At 30.5% G+C, this 25,619-nt stretch overlaps 2 protein-coding genes across 20 annotated transcripts in view; one reads left to right on the top strand and one right to left on the bottom strand.

Moving 5' to 3' along the window:
* Positions 1-8,714: 8,714 nt before the first annotated feature.
* LOC143078645 (uncharacterized) lies at positions 8,715-22,400 on the bottom strand. 19 transcript variants are annotated; one of them, XM_076253519.1, is made up of 12 exons: positions 22,220-22,400; positions 15,512-15,547; positions 14,803-14,826; positions 14,504-14,545; positions 13,599-13,622; positions 13,091-13,120; positions 12,852-12,881; positions 12,098-12,175; positions 11,589-11,638; positions 10,652-10,936; positions 9,777-9,978; positions 8,715-8,924 (listed from the first exon to the last, which is right to left on the bottom strand). In XM_076253519.1, the coding sequence occupies exons 1-11, from the start codon at positions 22,291-22,293 to the stop codon at positions 9,791-9,793; spliced, it is 861 nt and encodes a 286-aa protein (XP_076109634.1). In that variant the 5' UTR covers positions 22,294-22,400; the 3' UTR covers positions 8,715-8,924; positions 9,777-9,790. The 19 variants fall into 19 exon arrangements, with proteins under 19 accessions (XP_076109634.1, XP_076109614.1, XP_076109624.1 ...); XM_076253499.1 differs by having other exon boundaries at positions 13,599-13,625; positions 22,220-22,399; XM_076253509.1 differs by lacking the exon at positions 22,220-22,400 and adding an exon at positions 20,094-20,185 and having other exon boundaries at positions 13,599-13,625.
* A 2,540-nt stretch (positions 22,401-24,940) lies between these two features.
* LOC143078636 (uncharacterized) overlaps positions 24,941-25,619 on the top strand; it is a 31,835-nt gene continuing 31,156 nt past the window's right edge. Inside the window, exon 1 of the mRNA XM_076253487.1 lies at positions 24,941-24,975. Coding sequence (XP_076109602.1) covers positions 24,960-24,975 — 16 coding nt within the window. The 5' untranslated portion in view covers positions 24,941-24,959. The remainder of the gene's footprint in view (positions 24,976-25,619) is intronic.

The raw sequence follows: 25,619 nt of genomic DNA, 5'->3' as shown, positions 1-25,619 counted from the left end.
GACAATTTTTTTTCAAATAATTCAATTAATTCCTCCCTTTCATGCTATTTATTTGTTTAAACTATGCTTGCTCTTGCTTTATTGTTTTCAAAAAGTCAGAGAGTCTCTGGATGCAATTTTATTAGTTTTTAAAAGTGGAATCGTTTACAATCTCTCCGGATGAAAAACGCTTTGTAGTATTTCATGATATAGTGTTACCATCATAGAAAACTCAGTTGGGAGTTTTTTTGAAAACATGGATGTTTTTGAAGATGTTCACATAAACAACGAGACCCTCCAGATGTCTTTACATGTTTCATTTATATATAGTACCATCCTGTCTTAATTGTCAAAGTAAGAAATGGAGAACAAAATTTTTAAAGTTTAAAATTGTCTGGTTTTTAAAGATACGTAATTTCTCTGCAGGTATTAATCAATTCATATGTACATTTATCTTGCCTCCAATAAATTTCTTGGAATATGATCGGTGAAAAGCAACCGCGTTGAGTGGTGTTACGTCCCTTTATGAAAAGTACATGGTGTTGAGGGGAGATCTGAATGGTTTCAAGAGACGAAGAAATCGGTAATGGACGATTGCAATCAATTCAAAACACTCATTTAAAGTTGTTATTGTTGCAATTTGTTTTTGTATAGACAACTTAAGGTAGCTTCTTAACTCTAAGTATTGAAAACCTAATTACTTTGATAGGACAGTAGTCTAAATACCACCTGTTTATATAGTCGGTAAGTTAAATCTTTTCACAGAGGGTGTTAGTGACCTAATACGATATATAAGGGGTCAGTAAATTCCATTTGGGGTAAGAGCGAATTATAATAATACCCAATGGTTTTTTTTTAATCGTTTTAGTTTCTATTACGCTGTGTGTTTATTATATGTTTGTTATATGTAGACAGTTTTAACACCATGGATTGGTTTACAAAGATCTGCACAGTTCGCTAGCAATGTATTAAGTAAAATAGAATCAATGCATATGCAAATGTTTTATATATATATATATATATTCTGTGACTGTATATTACATAAATTTGTAGGATCCTTTACTATAGATAATTTAGCTGATCTGTAACAATAACATCGTCATGCCTTATATATCATGTACTGTAGTACGCCGCTAGATTAAAACTGACGAGGAAAGGTAACACACGGCCAGCGAAAGCTCTTTTTTGAGAACCCAGGTGGTCGTGTGGTCTAGCGGGACGGCTGCAGTGCAGGCGATTTGGTGTCACGATATCACAGTAGCATGGGTTCGAATCCCGGCGAGGGAAGAACCAAAAATTTGCGAAAGCAAATTTACAGATCTAACATTGTTGGGTTGATGTTTAGACGAGTTGTATATACATTATGTACACAGCCATGTATCACCATCATTGATGGCGATCCGATGGATACATCTGTTGTAGAGTTGTCACTGACTCAGACGTACTTATAAATATAATTATTTTCTGTGACTGTATATTACATTAATTTGTAGGATCCTTTACTATAGATAATTTAGCTGATCTGTAACAATAACATCTTCATGCCTTATATATCATGTACTGTAGAATGCCTCTAGATTAAAACTGACGAAGAAAGGTAACACACGGCCAGCGAAAGCTCTTTTTTTGAGAGCCCAGGTGGTCGTGTGGTCTAGCGGGACGGCTGCAGTGCAGACGATTTGGTGTCACGATATCACAGTAGCATTGGTTCGAATCCCGGCGAGGAAAGAACCCAAAATTTGCGAAAGCAAATTTACAGATCTAATTAATTTAATTTAGTTTTATGTTAAAAAATGGATATACTTTTAACAGCCCAAGTTAACGACATTTTCATCAATTTCTTATCATTATATTTGTCTAAATGCTTGAATACAATTTTTTTCAAGTTGTGACTGCCTGAACTCCAACTTTTCTGAACTGTCTGCTCCGATTCTGAATAGTGATTTTATAATTAAAATAGTTCCATTTCTCAAAGTGGGCTGTACAAATAAGACTTTAAGAAATTAAGAAAAAACAGATGATAAAAACCTGCCAGACAAACATGAATCTCAAACCAATATAAGGCGTCGTCCTAAAATTGCACTGCGGTGAGACTTTTTCTTTATCCTTGTTAAAAATTCTCTGAAACCTTAAGATGAAGTTAAGAAATAAAAACACTGCTCCTGCGTTTTTGTGTGTTTTTTTGCTGTGCATGTAGTGATTTTGTGTCATGAATGGATAACCAATATTCTTTGTTTTTTATATACACTTTACACCACACACCAACTAAAGTTAGCATATTGCTTTTTTATATAGAATATGCAAAACATTTATTGAGTGTTATATGAAAAATCAGCCTCTCTATGAATGCATTTTCGGCGGAAATGGGTCCTAATTATCTACATTATTACAATCCTGGATTCGCATCTGTTTAGAGTTATTGTTTGACAGCACTAAACATTGAATAACCATTTTCAAAATTTACAAACTTCGTGCATGAAAGTTATAAATTGTATGATTTTACTAAAAGAAATACGACAGGGTGTAAGCAGTCATACAGTAAAATAATTATCCTCGATTGGATGAGAAATTGACTATGATTATGAAAAGCTTTTTTTCTAACTAAAACCTGTTAGATAAAAAGTGAAATAATCAAAATTAAAAACCAATTGTTCAGAGAACAATTGTAGGTCTTTCCACTAGAAAAGATCTTTTTTGATATTGAAATATTAAAAATCAGTTTAAAATGTTAGTTCCTATGGCTGTATGATGTATTTATATGAATTTAAAGCAAAGGTCAAAATTAAGAACGTCATATTAACCTATTACCTTGACCTCAATTTCAAGTTCACAAACCAAGGACCTTAAATCAAAAGACCCAAGGTCTTTAATATGTTTGGTTTATTAGTAATATCACTTTACGCGTAATTCTAAATGTAAGATGGGCAAAAACTCCTATTTATTGTCTGCGCACCCTTTCAATCAAAATATACAAGTAAGGACATGTCGCAACTAACAATTTATGAAAAATTATTTGTCGATATGTCATAAGGTATTTGAAAATAAATGAAAATAAGCCAAAATCAAAATTTAGAATATGACCTTGACCTTTGACCTTGACCTCATTTTTATTATTTTCGACCAAGGACCCCAAATCTAAAGACCCTATGTCTTTATCACTTATGGTTTACCATTTAGAAATGCATATCACTTAATTTAAGGGAAAAGGGGGAATAACTCTCATATGGAGTCTCCGTAAAGCTTCGGTCCAAATGAATATCCTAATCCTGAAGATGTAACGAGCAATTTGGTAAAATAAATTTGTCGTAATCTTTAACGGTTGCGAAGGAGTAGTGGCCACAAGAAAAACAGTGTTTGGGGAGATAACTCTTACAACGTAAAGTATTTTGTTACACAGTTGTAAATTTTTAAAGCGTATAAACTATACGATACCATATTCCAAATATCTAAGCGACATCTTTTGAAACATCAATAATACGCAAGAAAAAAAATTAGGCGGAAGAAAAAAAAAAAAAAAAATAATAATAATAATAATAATCAGAACAAATTCAATAGGTCTTTCCACGGAAAGGTGGAAAGACCTAATAATGAACTCCATGTGAAATTCAAAACGGAAAGTCTTTTTATAAAATAGCACCATCAAAAGCTGAAAGACATCACGCGAATGGAAAACAACGTTTAAATTCCCGACTTGGTACACCCTTACTTGAAAAAATGTTAGATTAAACCTGGTTTGATAGCTAGGTAAAGCTCTCCATTAAATGACATTCGCAGAGATTTCCATTATAGCCATTATAGTGACAACAATGTGTGAGCTAAACAAACAGGCGTTATATGTAGAATGTCAAAAATGAAGGTACAACAGTCAACATGTTATATAATATAAATCACTGTTAAAACAAATAACTGTTTCAACAAAGAAACACAAATTCAGGCATAACGGGGAAGTAACGAGATCTGATCATCTGAAATTTTCACCAAGCTGAAATAAAACACGTGTTCTTTAACGTTTTTAATAGTCTTCAAGCAGACATGATATATTCTAATATCACCTCATAAAATAAGCATTTGAACTTGATCAAAATTATTGTTAGTTTTTCCTTTCAAATATTGTCCTCATAAGATAACACCGTTCTCCGGTTACGCAGGACACAATTCAATTATAAGGATGATTTTATCCTCGGATTGATAATGTTTGTTTCATTTCTGGTATATTCAATCAAATTCAGTTTGCAGGATAAAAGAAACGTTTGCATTTTGAATTTTTAAAACACGTGTTCTTTAACGTTTTTAATAGTCTTCAAACAGACATGATATATTCTATATAACGGCAATTAACAAACATTTCATATAAAGCTCAAGAACTTGAACATATATCAAATAAAGAGGCACTACGTATACGTTTTACACTATAACCTATTACATCAGAAAGTAGCTATGTTTATCGTCTGATGAAACGGACAACAGCACAGAAGGAAGGAATGCATTAACCATCAAGCTATAATTTCATTATAAAAAAATTAGGTTTTTTTAGGTTTTTTTAGGTTTTTTTTTTTTTCGTCTAGTAATTTTTAATTAAACGGTCGTAAAATCTCATCATGTTTTCAATTAATTGACCGACGTGAAGATGTGCAATTGTAAAATGTATTCATTTTATATTATAACAAGTGCGTTATTAACCAAAATGATGACTTACGGTGATCTTCATATAGTCAAAGGAATGTACCTCAATAAAACAAATCATACATAGAGCTCCGACTGAAAATAATTTAAAAGCCAGTTTATCTGATTACCCTTCCGGAGCACATAAGATCACCCCTAGTTTTTGGTGAGGTTCGTGTTGTTTATTCTTTAGTTTTCTATGTTGTGTTGTGTGTACTATTGTTTGTCTGTTTGTCCTTTTCATTTTTAGCCATGGCGTTTTCAGTGTATTGTCGATTTATGAGTTAAACTTTTGACTGTCCCTCTGGTATCTGTCATCCCTCTTTTATTAGATTATTTTCAAATTAAACCATCAATTTGTTACGTTCAATTACCCTGTATGTGAGGAAAGCATTAACTGAAATCTATGAATACGGAAAGATGTACATAAAATTAGATCGACATTTTTTTTGAACGGGTACATCGGTTTGCTCTTTTATTTATTTTTGAAGTATTTTAAGAAAGTGATGAAGAAACAAAATTGAAATCACGTTTTGTTTAAAGTGTTTCTTATTTTCCAATGTATCAGTATAAGGTTGTTTGTAATTTTAAAGACAAAGAATGGATCAAAGCTATTATTGCATCATGACATAATTAAAAATTGATTCAGATCACGCATGTCCCGGTACAGAAAGATCAACATAACGGAGAACAGATAAAATTTTATGTTTACAATAAAAGTACATTGGGGGTAAAATGTCTTTGATTGATATAAATGTGTTTTAATATGAAGACATGTGTGATAACGGGAGTAGAGGGGCACCACCCAGGTAGCACAAACACATTTTTTTAAAATATATGGCAAAATATCACCAAAATATCATTCAAAAACATGTTTTTGACGTGATATGTCTGGCTGTACTCATGTGAATAGCATATTTTCTGGAAATATTTGTTCTGAATGTTTAAAAAGCATTATTTTTAACTATCTTGATTTTATATTGAAATAACATAATTTTGATATAATTCAGTTTCAATTGAAAATATCCAGACAACATCTTTCAAAAATCTGGACAAAATATTCTTCTAATGTCTAGGATATATTTTATTGATGTCTACCTAATTTTTTTTTTTTAAATACAGTCTGTCAACCTTATTCTCATTTTAATAAAAAAAAATGAGGCATTGAATTGAATGATTATAAGTCAATTCACAAATACTTCTGGTTGATATTATAATATATATATTCAGTAGATTAACAACTATCAATTGGAGAGTAAGAAAATTCACTCGTATCAATCATGTGTTCATATACAAGAAAATAAAATAAAAATGAAAGTATATTCAAATTGTAATTGTTGTTTTGGGCTGGTTTCAAATATTTATTGTTTGTGCATAAAATTATTCAATCATTTAGGTAAATACATTTAAATGACTACACAGATTTGAAAATGTTAGATAAAGAGAAGGAAGAGCACATTTTTTGTTAGAACATTGGAATAATATAATTTTCAAGTATCTGGTATAAAGGGGGGAGATAAGTACCTAATACGTTGGCATATTGTTGGCACAATGTTGGCTTATATTTCTTTATTGGCATGAAATATCAATGATATTTTTTTATAAACACTGTTTAAAAAACTTTGAATTGAAAAATACAAAGAATTTTCTAGTTCTAGGCACAGATTATCGTAGTCCTATTTGGTATGACTTTATCATTTTGATTTTTTACTGGGTCCTCAATGCTCTTAGAACGCTAGATAATTTTTCTTTTGACTTGATTTGAATTTTCATTTAAGTTAGATTAGAATTGTTAAGACTTTTCTATCAAAAATGAGGAGACATTCATGTTAATCTGATTAAAAAATTATATAAAAAATATTTTCTTTTTCATATCAAACATCATGGACTTCACACAAATACCACTAACAAACATAAGAAAAACATTTGTCGTACATCTTACAAATATCAATTAAAAATATTATGTAAAAATGTTTATAAAATATTTCTTTTTTCATATCAAACATGTGCTTCACTCAAATATCACTGACAAACATTTGGAGAACATTTCTAGTATACATCTTACAAATATCTATTAAACATATTATCTTAAAACTATTATGAAACAGTCTTTAACTAATATTTTCTAAATAAAATCGAAAAAATATATTGTTATGATGTTATTGAAATATTCATTAGATATTACCATTTTTATAATTTTGATTAGGACAAGAAAAGTATATTGATGTTACATCAAAAAGATATTTTATTATACATCAAACCTATGCTTTACATAGATGTAAATCAAAAATGTTTTATAAATATTTTTTTTACACATCTAAAAAATATATATATTAAATGTTATATAAAAATGTCCATCAGATATTGATTGAATATTGCAAAGAAATATCTCCTCGACACACAATTGTTCTCATTTATAAAACTGTCTAGTTAACGTTTTAAAAACATCAGCAAAGAATATTTATTATTCATTATAAAAGAATATTTACAAAAAATGTGTTTATATTAGCAATCAAACATTGGGACGAAATATTATTGTTAAAATATCATTAATGCATAATTTCTGATGTAAAAAAAATGTCTTTAAAATATTTTTTGGTGAATATTTTTGAAAAACATATATAACCAGTCAATAATATCATGAAAATATTATGTGTTAGCTGGGCACATGTTAATTAAAATCAAAAGTAATTTACAATCGTTCAAAAGAAATATGACACATTGAAAATTATGAGCAGGGAAATATTTTATTTCTTTTCTTTTTTACAAAAAATCAGAAGCGTATGACCTTTATCAAACAAATGGCAGAACATAACATCATATAATAAAACATTCATCTATAACATTAGATTTTATACATGTATGCGAGTAGTTTTATATGATGTGGTGCATATATAGTACCAGTATATGAATGCTTATCAAGTTATCTGGACCGTGCGTTGTTCGTTGTTGTTCGTTTTTTTATTGTGTGTCTTTTTTTTTCGAAAGAGTCGGGTGTTTTTTAATGGTTTGGTTTGTTGAACTGTCATATATTTCTTTAGAAAATCCCTTTTTATTTATACTTTAAGCAGTCTTATATAGCCAGAATCATAAATTTCTCCTGAATAATGCCAAGTACATGTAATGGGATTTCCAGATAACTGTTAATATCACCATTGTACTTTAGGGTGACTTTCGTAGTCTAATAGTCTAAAATTAAGTCAGTACCTACTCTCATATTCATATTTCATCTTTAAAAAAATGACCAACGACTCCTTCTTGTTGAAATTTGTAAGTAAAAAATACCTGCTCCTATCAGTAATTTTTCAGTGGTAGTCCGAATATCTGGTTGATATGTAAATTATGAATAAGAACGTAATATTTTTTCTCGACCTTTTCTAGTTAAATTATTGTAAGGTGTACCTTAAATCAGAGGTTTTTATGAGAGGTTAAGTGTTGGTTGAGGTTGAAAATTTTAAATGTTATAATAGAGTGACGTAAAAGCAAATGAACTAAGTTCTAACAGTTTTTGATGATGACGACGATGGTGAAGTAGATCTTTCCGCGTTTTAGAAATTCCTGGTGTGTACCTTGATATGAAAACAGCATTCATATAGGATACAGAGAACCACAACAGGAACATCGACAGAGCTGGAAATGTGCGATTTAGCATCTTTCAAATGTAAATATGTCATTGGAAATTAACATTAAATTTTTTTTTAAAATACAAAACTTCAAAGCGTTCAATTTTGTGTCGATTTAGTCCAAAAGATTTCGATTACAAATGGCATAGACCGATAGCCAATCTTCTTTGCAAATGTGTAATATTTTAAACCGTGTATACACAGGGAATCAGATAAAGTCATTTGCAACACTCTAAACAAATCGTCACTGATGAGTCTATTGTAGTCTAGCCTACAAGCCTGGTATCAATGATAATGTTTTTACCTTGTCAACCATGCAGATTTTGTTCTAGTTATAAAAGGTTATGCTTAAAATAACTCTGAATTAACAGTTTATATGCAGTACTGTTGTATTTGAGACTAAATGCGTTTTATCCAATTTCTCACATTCGTTAAAAGTATAACGAAACGACACAGAAATATATTTATTAATAAAACATTAATGTTGTTAATGCACACGGTATTTCTAATGTAAGTCAATATGGTTATGCAGAGGAAAATACAGTGATCTATTAAAGTTAATTTTCCAATATATTCATATAACACAAGTCAGGTAAAACTAGAATTAACATTTTATGAAGTTACACGGAATCTGATTATATCGATGAAGCTCTCAACGTTCTGAAAAATAAAGATCATTGTTAACATATAACACAAAGGATGGTTTTATTAATATATTTGAAGATCTTTTTTTTTTAATGTGATTTTTTAAAAAAACAACATATATGTGGAACGAATAACCCAATTTTTACTATGAAGTATCTAACTTCCACTTGTTTCTACTATTGAGCCTTTCTGACCGGAATAATGTGGAATCGCAAGAAGGCGAGTTTTTGCACGATACGCTTCCCCCTGTTGACTACAACGGTTTTGCTCCGATTTGGTGTTTATGCAATCTTTTATTGTGATTCGTATAGTTTTACAGTACCTGTACTTTCATATCGTTAAATTGTTATTTCCATTTTTCAAAAATTGAGTGAGACTAACAGATGAATAGGTGTTATTTCTCTTGAATTGTTTACTGACGATCTGTCGAAAGTGCAAAATGCTCTGCAACATGCATCTACATCGTATACCCTTAAAATCATTTTAAATATTATATTTCAAAAAGTGGTGGCTTATACCATGGAATAATTCAAAACTTATTTGCGGAAAAAAAATGACAACGCCTTATTGAATTTGCCTCGAAGTTCTATATTTTATTCAACTTTGTATTTACCTTCGAAAGTTAAAACAATATGAAACACCGAGAGATTGTCGGTCCGGCGGAAGTTGGTGTATCTAATGCTTATCTTTATTGTTTACGTCTAAGAACAATTTCTTTTATATGAAGACACCTGAATTCATTTTAAGTGTAATATTTTTTTATTGCTTTTGTTGGCCGATAATTGCAAATGAATTCCAAAGTACAGTGTTTTAGAACAGTTTGTTTAGCTTTTTGTAGATGATTATTTACATGGATACATATCATACCTAATAGTATATAATTAAGTATTACAACTGCCAACATGGTCACATGTTAACTTTTGTTGGCACCATTCAGTCTCAGGTGCACATGGTTTTATATCTGCGCCTCCATGCTCGTCACACTGAATGAAGTGCGTAGAACAGCTGGTTTCTAAGTAATACAGTGGTGGGTCTTGTTTGATACTGGCAGCACATTTTTGCAACGCATCTACAATGATAACCATATGGTCATTTTTTAGGTTAGTTTATATCATGATAGAACGTTTATGACAATAATTATGAAATCAAACTTAGAGCTCATAACAAAAGCACCGTTTTTTCTACAAAGAAAGATGATTTATATTGGGTATGTATGTTCATAATAAGGCAACAATCATAATTATATACATTTAAGGGAGTTTGCTTCTCAGTTTCAAAGTAATTAACTTTTCAAAACACCAGTTTATATTGATAGGGGCATAATGAAGGATTCCAAAGAGCAAATAAAATATATAGGTCACCGTGCTTGTTTTCGAGATATTAGCCATTGATATTTTGGCGAGAAAATATTTTCATAGCTTTATCATTGACAAGTTTAAGTTCTCAAAAACTATTAAAAAAATCAAAGTTTTATAAGACTTTTAAAGGTGGCTTATCATTATACATGTAAAAGAATTTCAAAAAGAAAAATGGGGGTTACCGGGCAATTTTTTTCAAGACATTCAAATGGATAAAACCAGAGGATTCCGAAAATCTGACAAAAAATCAAAAACATGATAAGCCAGCTTCCTTAACCTCAAGCAATACAAAATAGTGAAAACTGGTATATATCTCGCCCTGAAAAAGAATGGTAATGAAAAACAACGATTTTACAGATATCTTCTTAACTTCCGGATACTCACCCTCTGGGTTTTCAGTATCTGTACAGTCACCTATCAGAATGATGTCGACTTGGTCGTCGTCTACTCCATCTCCAGGTAGTGTTTCGCCCGGATCTGCTTCAAGTCCACCGCCAGTTCCTGCTCCATCGTCATTCCCATCGTCCGATCCAGTTTCATCGTCAGGGTCCGTGCCATCGTCTGATCCTGTTCCATCGTTAGGATCTGTCCAGTCATCTGATCCGTCATCTGATCCGTCATCTGATCCGTCATTTGATCCCGAATCATCAGTCTCTCCAACGTTTAAATCTATAATCCAAATTTATGAAATATAAGGATTGGTCCATAAACTAATTAAAAAAAAGAACAAAATAAAAAAAAAAACTGTTTTACAACAAACTATGTGTAATGCTTGTTTTTTGTCGAAATTGTGAAGCAGATATCCAATAGCCTTATATTGGTGTCAACATAGTTATGATTGAGTCTGTTTGACCTTAATACTTTTTGAAAAAAAGACTTTAACTTTACCATAAAAAAACAAGCTTCAAAAGTTGCCTTATAAACAGCCGCCTCTTTCATAAATATCTTAGGAAACCAAGGCCCAAGGAATCATATCAACTGTGTTTTTGAAAGAACAAATTTCTGAATTAAACCATGGGGGTTATTTTTAGAGCCCAGTCAATATTTTACAAATTAATTCGAACTGTTCTGCTATTTGCGTTTATGATTTTAAATACTGCGATACCCGATTACATTCTTTTCAGATCCAATAGAATTATATATTACGATGTTTCTCAAAGCGGAATAACTCTAAATGTATCACTGTTTTCATACAATGTAAATATCATACATGGGGAAAATAATCTGTAATTGTCAAAAAGTGTAAGGTATCTAATGTATACCTGAATGCACAACGAAGAGATTTGCTTAACATGGAATATAAAACTGTAAAGTTACATACCATCAAATGGGTAGTTGCATTGTTTTTTCGTAAAGAAGTACTGTTTTACCCTGTAGATAAATTTATCACACATGTAAATAACAATATAAAGGAAACACATTTATTGTTATTAAAATTATTTTTTATAAGTTAGTTTAATTAGTAAGTTACATACATATTTGAATTACATATTTGTTTCTTTTATATCAAAATGACTGTTTTTGTCAGTCACTGAGATGGTTATTACAATGAAAGAAAGACACTGTTAAATAATGACTGTATTGAAATAAGAGATAGTCTTCTATTATTTTTTTTTTAATTTTGGAACTCATAAATGAAGAACTTCAATAAAACATAGGAGTTTGCGGATGTACAGATAAAAATATTCGCAATATAAAAGTTAGCCAATTGTATTATTGTTTAAGATTTGATTGTGTTTAGGTATGCCAATCGTTTAAATAATCAAAAGCTCCTAACAATGGTAACTATGCAACTATTCCTAAGATTAAATGAAAACAATTAATACTGACTTGGAACAGGTCCTCCTTCTTCCGTTTTTTCTACATTTGCTGAGGGTCCTCACAGAAGCAACTTTACATTGACATCGTCTGTTAAATATTAATATTGATATTACACAACGATATAAATATCATTAGAGTTCATCATATGGTTTCTTAACTGTGGGTAGGTTATAGTTGTTGCCAATCATTCTCATGGTGAAATATTGAATGAACTTTTACTGTCTGTGTTCGGTTGTTCTATTGAAAAAAAGATGACGAGGGTCAACAAATTGCCGGATTTTAGATTTTTTGAATTTTTTAAGAAACTAATGTTTCAACTCTTTTAGGGAAAGTTGACCTTAGTTAGAATCGGCTAATATTTTCAGGTCATTTTCTGTCATATATCTCTACAACTGTTTCTGTTCTTTTACATCAATGGCTTTCAAATCTTCGGCTACGAGCAAGATAAATCAAGAAGGTGTATCAAGTGTTGTTTTCATTTTTTGCTAGTTTGATATAATTTCAATGATTGCTTTTAACGGATCTTAAAACTAGTAAGTTTGTCTGCACATGTGTAAAAGACATTTTCCATGCCTACCTTCAGATTTGGGGATGCTGTTAGACAAATAATATACAGAAATATATACAAATTAAACATCTTACAAGATTTATCAATTCAAAATCAATCAATACTGTCATTAACCAATGAAATTCAAGGAAAATGGAATATGTTTCGCCATAATGGGTTGAAATTCTCATACGAAAGAGATAAAACTAATTTTACCGTTTCTTGTTTCTTTTGCCTTTTCTTCCGCTGTAAAAATAAAAGATGAAAACGGTTAATTGATAAAAAAAAATCTTAAACTAAAATATTCGGTAAGTTGGTTATAGAATTTTAGAAAAAAAATAATTATCAATTGCACTAAAAATCCATTTCTTTCCAACATCGAATTCTGATCTGCTTATCATTTAGATTTTATCCATTAATTCTTTAACGGGTGTAGAAAATCTACATAATGTTACCGTTTCTTGTTTCTTTTGCCTTTTCTTCCGCTGTAAAAATGAAGGGGGAAAATGGTCAATGCAAATGTTGTTGTTTTTCTATGCTTTTATATTTGAAATAATTTATATATGAAGTACTGAAGTATTACATTTTATGATATGCACTGTATGGCTACGTTTAAAAAATATATTTTGTAGTACTGGCCGGAAAACTTGCCCTGTGGTGATGTTACAAAAAAAGTATAAACAAACTATGCATTCCTGGGTCATTACCACTCGGATGCTACGATCGATACACTGTAAACTTACAAATCAATCTGAGGATAAAAAAAATAAAACTATTGATTAATTACAATGTTTCGTATAAGTAATAGTTTTATTTATAAATTAACTGTTGTATGCATAGTTCTAAAAATCAAATTTCAAAAAAATATATAATGAAATACTTGTTTCTGAAAAATCAAAATTTTGTTGAAAAAAAATAAATTTTTGTATAACTACAGTATATATATATATATATATATATTACCTATTTCCTTTTTTAGCTGCATTACTGCTGTAATCGAAACAGATTATTTTTTCAGTAGGTATACAAACAAATGATTTATTTTTTTTATTCTTTGTGTCATTTTGGTGGAAGAATATCACAGTATTAAATGCATTTTTACGCAAACATTTTTAATTGGCTAAAATCTATCTATGTTTAGGCGCAAAATTCATTCATGATGTTTGGCGGCAATTGAATTTATTTCAGTTCATTTGTTCAAACTCTAACGTACCATTTATTTTTTGCAATACCTTAGAATCGAAACAGTTCTGTAGTCGTGTAAGAAAAAATTACGTTTGCGGCCGTCAAATCGATTATTGACTGTGATTACTCTTCGTCTACAGTGCTCTTTATTCACATACACAAATTTCTTTTAATTGAACTGAATTTAACCGTGCGCATTGCTGTGTGTTTGGTTATTTAACTGTAAAGGGGAAAGGTGGTGACATCTCAAAATATGTCTACGATTGTTCCGAGTCGGGAGCCTCTAGCATTTGTTAGTCGTGATTGTTTTTTAAATGTGGTTCCTTTGTTTGTTTCAAAGTTATGTCCATTTTGCTGAACTAATAAACCTTATTGTTAATAGAGCAGCTGCAGTTAGCCTCAAGGAGCGGAATATTCTCACTGTAATGAAGACCTATCGATGATCTTGAACTGTTTCCTGTTGTTTCTGTTGTTTTCCTCTTATAGCTGATGAGTTCCCCCCGGTTTTGGTTTGTAACCCGGATTTTTTTCTCTGTCAATCGATTTATGACTTTTGAACAGCAGTATACTACTGTTGCCTTTTTGTGTGCCCTTTAATTGGGTTGTTGTCTCTTTGACACATTCCTCGTTTCCATTCTCTATCCTATTAATAAATTTCATTGAATTCCGAACGGCACACTTACCCAGTTTGTTGTTTACCCTTCTTTTGACTACCAGGACTTTTTCTACAAATAAAAAAAAACAAAATCATGTTATCTAGAGTACGACTTTGCTTTAATAAGCCACGGTGTTTCGCATCCAGGCGTATGAGGCATGAATACCTTTGGAAGTTGCTCTTCTGCAGTTGTTCTCATTTTGTTCTTGCATTATATTGATACAAGTTTCCATTTATTAATTTACTTTTAAGACTTTAAGACATGTGTATAAAAATAAAAGTGTTTGGATTAAAAAAAGAAAATATAACACGGATAAAGAAACTCACTCGCTACTCTCACTAACTTCTGTCCTGAAAAATAAAAACAATATATTTAAACGCAAGTAAAATTAAAAATATTAATGCTGATTAATAGATGGCAACCTTCATTGCAACATTTGTTTAGAGTCTTGTCATTATTATCAGCTTTCAAGGTCAACAATAGAAAAACTCTCTTATGTTCTAAACCGTTGCTCTCGTAGGAACATAAAATTGTCAGTAATAATACGTACATAAAAGAGAGAGCTTCGAAATACTTACTCCCTCTTATATTCGAGAGCATTAGAACGAACAACATCATGATTTGAGTTACTTTTTTTAAAATCTAATGATCTGCAATAATATTTCCAAGCCAACTTCAAATTTTAAGTTTATACATTGACCTGTATGTACAAATCTGTGACGAACACGTGTTAATTACAATCTTAACTTAGTTGGTGGCCTAATCTAAGGCAAAACTTCTACCCATGTCCTCCAGTGTCAATCAGAACCTTGCTTGTTAATTTGTTCTCAGCCCAAATATGCATGAAAATATTTGAAGCTGGACACTGAGCAAGGAAAACGTAATCAATCAATCTGAAGGCCAGAGATCATATCATTTTGATATACATGTACTATTTTATATAAGTTAATATGTTCTTCTAACAAAATTCATGGTCGAAAAAGTTATATGTGCCGTTTGAAAATCTTATAGACTCTAAGAATTCAAAATACTCACTCAGTTGCTTTGTCTTTGCCGTTCTTTCTACCGCCTCTGTAAAAGTTATCAAATTAACAAACTGAGTAAAAAGGTTGGTTATAGACTAATAAAAATCGACAAAGATACGAGAGACATGTATATCTAGCATCAAAACATGAAAACATGCACTTAACCCTAGCAAATGTATTGTAAAATGAAGGAAATGCACTGGAAGTACATAGTAAAATAAAAAATATGATACTTTATAATAAATAAATAAATGTATATATGGGGTTTAGTATAAATGTTCTTGTTTAAGTTTTATATATTCGTTGCAAATGCTATTATGTCACTTTCAATTGATTTTCAATTTAACCCGAATTCATAATTAGAATTACAATAACAAATATATTCTTTTGACCGATTATGATAAAAAAAAAAAAAGATAGTAATACTTTACAGTGTTACTCTCCATTTTTATATATAATTGTACCAAGTAATTGAAAATTTATCAAATTACAAACTTACAATACGCCTATCTTTAATTTGATCTAAGTATAATACTTTTCAAAACTTGACATGCTGAACTGTACCTGTCACATTACTCCACGGGTATTCAAATTCCTATTATGATTTAAAATGTTTATGCTTTGCGGTCATTATGTTTTTATTATAATTATATATACTCGGTGTACTTTTTAGAAACTTTTCTGTAACAAGGTATAAATACACTTTTGTTTATAAACAAGCATTTATTTAATCAACAAGATATTTTATTTTATTGAGTCTATTCTAACATAAGAAACGACTACATGAGCTAAACAAATAACTAACAAAGAATGAATGAACATCTTATTCCAAAGGTATCAATTATTTTTATATCTACACGGTTATTTTCGAGGGGAAAAATGGGGTCCTCAGCTGAAGTTGACGGAATATCATCTCATCAACAATATACCAAATATTAAGCCAACCTATAAATTTTCATTGACTTGTGTAATCCACAAACAAATCATTCTTATACAGGTAAAAACGTAATCTATAATATGAAATTAAAACTGACCTAGAAAAATCACGGTGCATTACGTTTGCGCGCATTACCATTACATTTGCGCGCAAAAATCATTACGTTTGCGCGCAGCTTTTGATTACAATTCCGCGCATTTTTTTTTGGCAGGTAAACCCAGGTAAAATACAGGTAATAATACTTATTTAATTATAACTTGTTCAATTATTAACAAGTATAAGTTCTTATTCCGTTAGTGTTAGTCCGCAGCTTACCAACGATGAGGTTGAAGTGGGATTTCGAGAAAGATAAGTCCGTTTTATTTTGCACAAGCACTAAATCCCAGAAATATATAAAGATAAAAATTCTAAAATGCTAAAACATACCTAATCTTAAAGGTTAAAGTGTTGATAAATTCATTACTTTACATGTCGGTATACATGCCGAAACTCCATGTAGTGCCTTAGTGTAACTCTACAAACTAACTTAAATTATTTACTAATTTTAAAAACGATCACTATTCGTTGAAACACTTTTAACTGAGATATTCGCAATGAAGTTAGATGTATGTCTTAAGCTATACGAGTTTATAAAGATCACTTTATAATTTGCTTTAGAATTTAATATGAAAATATATAATTTGAATTAAGAAATATTTTCAAAATTGATAATTGATAGTCATATTTATTATGATATAGTCACTTATAATTAATTTAATTTTTATTTATATTTTTACCTGAGTTTACCTGTAAAATGATTGCGCGCAAATGTAATCAAAAGCTGCGTGCAAACGTAAAATATTTTAATCCCCAAATGCGCGCAAACGTACAGTACTATTGGCTTTACATTTATAGCTATATTTATGTTTATATCGCTTATATGGTCATCAGAGCGGTGCATTACGTTTGCGCGCATTACCATTACATTTGCGCGCAAAAATCATTACGTTTGCGCGCAGCTTTTGATTACAATTGCGCGCATTTTTTTGACAGGTGAACTCAGGTAAATCCAGGTAATAACACTTATTTATTTATAATTTGTTCAATTATTTATAAGTATAAGTACTCAATCCTGTTAGTCATAGTCCCCTGCTCACCAACGATGAGATGGAAGTGGGATTTCGAGCAAGATAAGTCCGTTTTATTATGCACAAGCACTAAATCCTAGAAATACTTATACATATACATATGAAAATGTTAAAATGTTAAAACATAGCTGTTATCTTTAATAAAGTTAAAAGTATTGATAAATTCATTACTTTACATGTCGGTACGTGCCGAAACTCCACGTTTGTACCTTGGTGTAACTTCACAAACTAATTTGAATTATTTACTAATTTTAAAAACGAACACTATAAGTTGAAACACTTTTCATCCTGAAATATTCACAATGAACAATATATATTTTTATGAAAATAAAAATAATATATAGTCAATTACAATTTGATTTAATTTTTATTTATATTTTTACCTGAGTTTACCTGTAAAATGAGTGCGCGCAAATGTAATCGAAAGCTGCGAGCAAACGTAAAACATTTTAATCCCCAAATGCGCGCAAACGTAATGCGCCCCATCAGAGGGTTTAGTCACGTTTCTCCAACATTTGATAATTAGACTAAAACAACATAAGGGATTAGGGGGTCCTCATCAGGACTTGCAGCGTGATAATTACCTGTAATTCACCTTTATCAGGTCTTAACTGAAATATTGTAAAAAGGGGTATTTAAAAAAATATATTTATATCAAAACATTAACAAACCATATATTTTTGGTCGAGTATAACCCGAAACGGTTACGTAATTATTTTCATCCGTATTTGATTAACAAAATTAAAAAGGTTTATGTAACAAAAAAATCCTTAAAAACAAGGGAAATTCTAATCAAACTGTAAATTTCATAAAAAATTATGAAGTCAGAAATAATCTCGAAATTATTTTTTTATTAGAAGTAACATGAAAAATCGAAATGTTCACTGACTGTACCTCATTTTAGTAAGTTATTCTATAATTACTTTATATATTTTTGTATTTGTGTTACATGTAGATGTTAAAATCTAAACCGATGCAAAACAGCCAAGTTTTATTTATGTAAAAAGTCACGAAAAGCGATTGTCTTCTAGTGCGAAGAACCATATATCTACCTAGTCGTTCTGTCTGTATATCACTAAAGAAAGCCGAAGCCAGTTTTCGTGGTATGCTGTCTTAGCAGATGAAATAGTCAGTCGTACTATATCTGTCCACTTTTTCAACGAAAACGGAGCTGATACAAATTAGGTACATCACGTTGCGTCGTGATCTAGTATAGTGTCGGGAACTGGCTTGGTGAATATTGTGCACTACTAGTATTTTCGATTTGTTACTTAAGCTTTGGACAATTAATGCAAGTTGCCTAAGAATTTTGAATAAACTGTATCGGTGATAATAAGCTGCGTTTTGTACTTTTATATAAGATTAATGACTCACGATATATAAACTTAATAGCTATCAAAATATAAAATGATAATTTTTATTCAAGATCGCAACATTGTAATGGATGTGTAGTGATTTATAATTTAGTCTTAGATTATTTGTTGCTTGTTTATGTATGTTTTTGTACAGTTTTTTATTGTTCTGTTGCACCAATGTCTCAAGATAAGGGGAGAGTTGGAGCATGCAATTCGGTGGTTGTCGTTGCTGTGTAATATGTTTTTTGTTCATAAATTTGACCGTTTGTTTTCTCGTTTGAATTGTTAAACATTTGTTTTCTCGGGTCCTTTTAAAGCTGACTATGCGGTATGACTTTGCTCATTGTTGAAGGCCGTACGGTGATATATATTTGTTAATGTATGTGTCATTTGGTCTCTTGTGAATAGTTGTTTCATTGGCAATCATACCACATCTTCTTTTTTATGTATAATTGTTTACTTCTGTTTCATTTGGTCTCTTGTAGAGAGTTGTCTCATTGTCTATCATACCATGCACATCTTTTTTTTTTTTTATATAAAATAAAAAATTACATCACTGAGTGACTGTGTTAGACTATATGGACTTTTACAATTTTGGGAGACTATTAAAAATATATATATATCGTTAAAAAATGTATACCTTTTTTAACAATATTTTGGTCAAGAACAGGTGAATTACAGGTAGATATCAAGATCCATTCCTGAAGAGGACCCCATAATCCCTAATGTTGTTTTAGTCTAATTACCAAATGTTGGAGAAACGTGACCACACCCATCAGAGGTATTCGGAGGTCAAACCGATAGTTAATTAGATGGCTTCAAGACTAAAATACACACGAAACGAAACTACATATAATCGAGTCCATGCCCTGTAAATTGTTTATTTTAGACTGTTTATAGTTTTCATAAATATTTAATATGGTTTTTAATCAAATATGAGAATTTGAGTCAAATTGGTGAACATGAATTTGACAGCTAGTGTCCCTCTAAAACATGTGGAACTACATTTCCATATTTCTTAAACGTTTATATCATATATTTTCGTTTTCATATTGCATGTTATATTTACATTATTACGGTAGCAGCAAATATAGTATTTTAATATTAGTGAGACTGTAATCAAAATTAAATACAAAATAAAATTTTACAGTTTATAAAAATGTCATAATTTACCGTCTGTGGCCGTCAACTTCAACACTGATGAAAATAATCACTAACAAAATACAAATTATTGGAAGTTTGGACATCTTGTATGGTACACGTCCAAGACAAATATGACATAAAGAAGGTTAATTTTAAGTTATATAAACGTGAAAAATTTAAGTTTACAAAAGAAATTGATTGTGACTGAAATATGGGTTGTACTTAAAATTGATTCTTTTCATACTCAAACGTGAAACAGTGACATGATATATTTTTTTGTGTATTCAGAAAATGAATTGGTTTATATTCTGTTCACAGTTCCTTGTAATTTTTAACAAGGCTAAGTTTTTAATTTACAAAGTTCCTTAAGTAAAGATTTATTTTTACTTTTTTTTCGCCCTAAAAATAGTTCAAATGGAAAAGTATGTTTTAATCGTCGATCTGATTCAATGCGATAATAATTCAAGACTTGTGGCGACTGTGTCTTGTATTTTGTGCATTGCAATAAAAAAAAAACATCTCTCTTGTCGCCAAATTCTCTTTTCTATCCTATGAAAAATCACAAATAACCTGTGAATAGCTAGAAAACGAGATAGAAGTCCAAAGGTTAAAAAATAATAGTTAAAATGTAAACCAAAACTAGATTTGTAATTGCTAGCAATAACGGATGGCACCCCATTCCCCCATTGCCAGGGTAACGGCAGCCATTTTGAAAAAGTTTGGAACACTTTCCATTATTTTTTTAGCATTTTTGTCAATTCCATGGCAACGGCATCCATTTTAAATATGCCAACTCCCAAACACATCTTCACCGGCATGGTGGTATGATAGTATATAGTTCCACCAACTTGGGTCCATTCAATTCCGAATTCCAGAGTGGACAAAAAAGTGTGGAAGAAAAAGAAAAAGAAACGTAGAATAACAAAACGTCTCCCCAACTCTGTTGAGGGTGCCATGATTAAAACGTAGCAATAAATCGATATTTAATCCATTTGACTGCAAGTATAAGAAAATATATGCATATCGATATCGTATTTCATTTTTTAGGGTTTTTAAATCATTAAAATCTTTGAACTTTAAAATATTTGTTTACTTACTAGTCCCAAAAGTAGACTGTAATTCAATTTAAATTAACACTTTGACTTCGCTATGTTTAAAATACTTGTGTAAAATTCTTGGCACAGAAACTCGATTATCCAGCTTTATATTTGTATATACATATATAAATGGTGTTTGGTATATCATCTAATTCTGCATTAGCACAAATACAATCATATTTTGATGATCACATTTATAACTATTTGTTCTGACGATGTCTGTCTTTTAATTTTTCATAATTTAGAGAAAACCTGGTTCATTTCGGATGCAGTTTATGATGCCCCTAAATTGATCTTTGTTTTCCTTGCGACTTTCTCTGTGGTTAAGGGAATGTCTCATACGTAATTATTTTAACCCTCCATATGAAAGTTGGCTTTCGTATTATAATCTGATACTGAGAAGCGGCGGTGCGTGGGGTAATGTTTAGTAAGACAGCAACCGAACAAAACTATAAAACCAGTGTAGACATCAGTGTCTATAACAACAGACAAACATCGTATTTACCTTCAAATAGCTTAGAGTCAATATAATATGTGAATATTTAAAACGAAAACTACTAAAAAGACGTGTGCATGACGGCTATCCCACATCTCCTTCATTGAAATTTATGTCAGTAAAATCTTATTCTCTAAAGGACAAAAATAAGAAAAAAAAATAATAGACCTACTTTTATCGGAAAGGAAATTATATATTGCTTTTCTTGTTTTTTTTTTTGTTGTTTTTTTTTTTGTTGTTGTTTTATAAATACAAACTCATTCATTCTTTATGTGATGCCCTTCTAATTATAATCAGTGGTAAAGTTTACAAAAAAATCGTAAAAATTTCAAATTCAAAATCAAAAGTGCCGCTAAAAATGTGCATTACACTTACCGATTTACATTTTGGAAATGAATATTGATACAAACTTAAGCTTTGTAGATTGACTTTTTAAAAGTATATTGTATTCAAATTATAGATATCAACTTTTATAAATATTCTCTAAGAGAAATAGATATTAAAGAACGAAAGTATACCTCTATACATTGCTATGTCAAATGAACTAAAATGAAAATATATACCTTTTATGGCCTTCAACATCAACACTGACTACAATAATCACCAACAAAATACAAATTATTGGTAGTTTAGACATCTTGTAACGTTGAATTATAGATCCTGATTAATGTGGAACTACCTCAACAAGGAAGTCCAAATGTACCGATTTTCAGTGAATCGGAGCAGAAAATTCTTTCCAATAAGCGAACAAAAGAAATTTAAAAAGAAAATTGATCTACAATTATAAATTAAAGTACACGCTGTTGGTTTTTCCTAACCCGCATGACAAAGTTGCATATATATAATATCAATTTCTATTTTGTCAATGTAAAATGATTGGTTCTTACATTTTCAATTCACAATCCTGTAAAGAAATGTGACTTCGAGGTGTTGCATTTCTACATTTAGTCGTTTAAAATCGTTGTGAAACGCATATATAATTATATAATGGTAAAATCCAACCCTCATGAAGTTAATGTCATAACTTTAACTTACTTTTTTATCCTTTTTTTTTCTTTCACAATTTTCTCTTTGTATGTTTTGCCTTATAAAAAGGAGAAGTCAACATCTAGCACTTGTCTCACTCACAAAATTCCCCTTTATCTCGCCAAACTGTCCGATTGCTCTAATCGTACATATATTACTTTGATTAAAATATTCCTATTTTTATTCGTATTTCTATTCATTTTAAAATCACATACATATATTTGTCAAAAGATTGGCTTATTAGTTGATTATGAATATATATGCATTGCCGTCAGTATAGGGTAGATTCGAGTAAAAAGGCGTCAATCTAAATTATAGTTGGTATCTTGTTACTCAAATCCTTACTCGCTTTAATATATACATACATATATAGATTTCTACAATTCAGAATTGAATACACATTAATTGGTCCGAGGAGATCCCTTCTTCAGTACTTGTCTTTATTATGCTTATAAATACGTAAAGATCAAGCGGCCAATATAAAAAATGTCTTCTTCATTTACATAAAAAGAAAACAAGTTGCAGATCTAGACTGCTCCCTTTTAAAACTCCTACATGGATAATCGTTCAAAAAGGAATATTTCGTTCCGATTTGGGTAACTATAAAACCAATGCATGTATAATCAAAACTAAATTTCCATATACAACTCAAGGCAATTTTCAGGTGTATACCTATATCGGTCATTAACTAATTGCCATGATTGATGACTGCTAAACGTCCAGTCGCAGTTATTACATGTATGTTTTTCAAACTCTGAAGAACATATACATTGCATCTGTAAATCAGTTACCTTTTTACATGTATTTTTGTGTTGCGAATTTGTTTGTTTCTTCTTTTTTTTTTGCTTGTTTCACAATTAGTAAATTAAAGTAGGAGTTATGTCCCCTTGACTATTATAATCTGAATACAGGCAGTCAGTGACTCTCTATATGGTTTATTATAAACTTTATACTCAGTATACCCGGTCAGTAAACTTTTCATAGGAAGAGATTGGCAATCACATCACGTCTTCTTTTTATGGAGACGTCTGACATTGGTCTTTCAGTTTCTAGCTATATAGTAAATGAAAAAACACACACACTTATTGTTTTTTTTTTTGTACTTTCATTGTACAAGTGTGCTCTCACTGGAGATATGAATATAAGTGGTGGAGTAGTAGACTCAACCTAGGGCAAACTTCGTAAAGTGACAAGTTAAGCATATATGATAATGGTCTAGGAGTTACATCCTGTCGTCTTTCAGTTTTTTCGGTGTAGCCAAAAAGTGATGAGAAGGGGGGCCTATCCACCTTCCCCGCCGGATTTCTTCGCTAGTAATAATGTAATTGATTGAAGTATGTGCAGCTTGTTTAAAAGCAGAATTTTTCACTATTAACACAAGAGCTTCCAGGGGCCTTGAGGGGCCCCAAGACCCTCGCCATATGACTTACCCCAGCTTTGAGTACATATCATTTTGGCCTAGCTACACCCCTGGCTGGTTAGAGTGTATATAAAGAGGAGAAAAAGAACCCTATCTACATATGTAACATATGCACACAAGATGTAGATTCAAAGGAAGCCAGTGTAATGTGTAGTTCCTGTTAACGTTTTGGGTGGCAACATTTATCTTGTGCTAGACTAAACAACTTCCAAAGGCAAAGACTTGGTTTTGTAACAATTGCAAATGTTAAATCATGTGTCCATTTGAAATTCATAGCAAACAACTATTAATATTGTCTGTCATATCTGTTTTATGATGTAGTTTTGCATAACACTATTTTTATCACTGGCAGAATATTTAAACTATAGATTTTACACAGATTTAAATTTGAAAATCAACATTTTGTTATAAATATTTTAGAAAAAATATATTTAATAATGTATTTACAAATGTGTTTTCATGCTTTTGATTAATATTATAAAGTTATAAATTATTTATTTATGAAAATCTTATTTTTTATTGTAATATATTTTTAATGCTTGATATTGTGATAAAATGATTTTAAATTATTGCTATTTAGCCGGTGCCGGTCAAATAGCAAATTTGCTATTTTGCCGGTGCCGGTCAGATAGCCACTGCCTATATATACTGGATAAAACACTTTATTTTTAACAAATATTGAAAATAGCGACTTTTTAACCTGTTTTAAAGCAAGCATTTGTATAGTAAGATACTATACAAATCCTTGTTTAAAGCGATGAATTTTCATTTGCGTCCGTTGTTGAATTGTTTGCCAGTTGTTGGATTTCGGCTATTAATTGATTTCAAGAGCACTTCCGATTGATTTGTTTATCAAAATGGATACCCCATTCGGTAAAAATACATTTTTCTTTAATATCTCTGCAGATATTGTATATACAGTCTTAAAAACACATTAGTCACTTTGTTTAATCCATGGATGAAATGATGCAAATATACTCAGTATTGCCAGTTAATGATTTTCAGTCAAAAATATCGTCCAAAGATTTCCCGGAGTTTTTCCACATTGTTTACAAAATGTATTTGACTATATTTATGATTGCTGTATGCAGTTTTCATGTACACTAGATCAATTCTTAAACTAAGCTTTATATAAAACGCCACAGCTATACAAAATACTCACTAGCAACGTGGTTGCAGAATATCGAAACATTGTAGACAAACATGATGAACACAGACTGACTGTCACAGAAATATTTCTTGTTGGAAAGCTAATGAAGTTTTCAACAGCACAATACATTGTATATGTATGCTCATATAATACATATAGACATTCTGTTAATAAAATAACACTTGCTTGATTATATCATATATTTTATAAAAACAGTAACAAACTTTGATTTACATGTACAATCTACATTTGTAACAATATTATTCTATAAAACATGCTTTAACTGTATCAGTCTGATTTTATTGTAAATACTGAATATCCTTAGGGGACTAGATACATAAATGTATGTTATGTCACCCTATGCATA

The sequence above is a fragment of the Mytilus galloprovincialis genome, chromosome 1 (genome assembly GCF_965363235.1).
Source record: "Mytilus galloprovincialis chromosome 1, xbMytGall1.hap1.1, whole genome shotgun sequence".
Lineage (NCBI taxonomy): Eukaryota > Metazoa > Mollusca > Bivalvia > Mytilida > Mytilidae > Mytilus > Mytilus galloprovincialis.
Note: the sequence above shows the minus strand (reverse complement) of the source record. Positions and strands in the feature narration are given on the sequence as shown.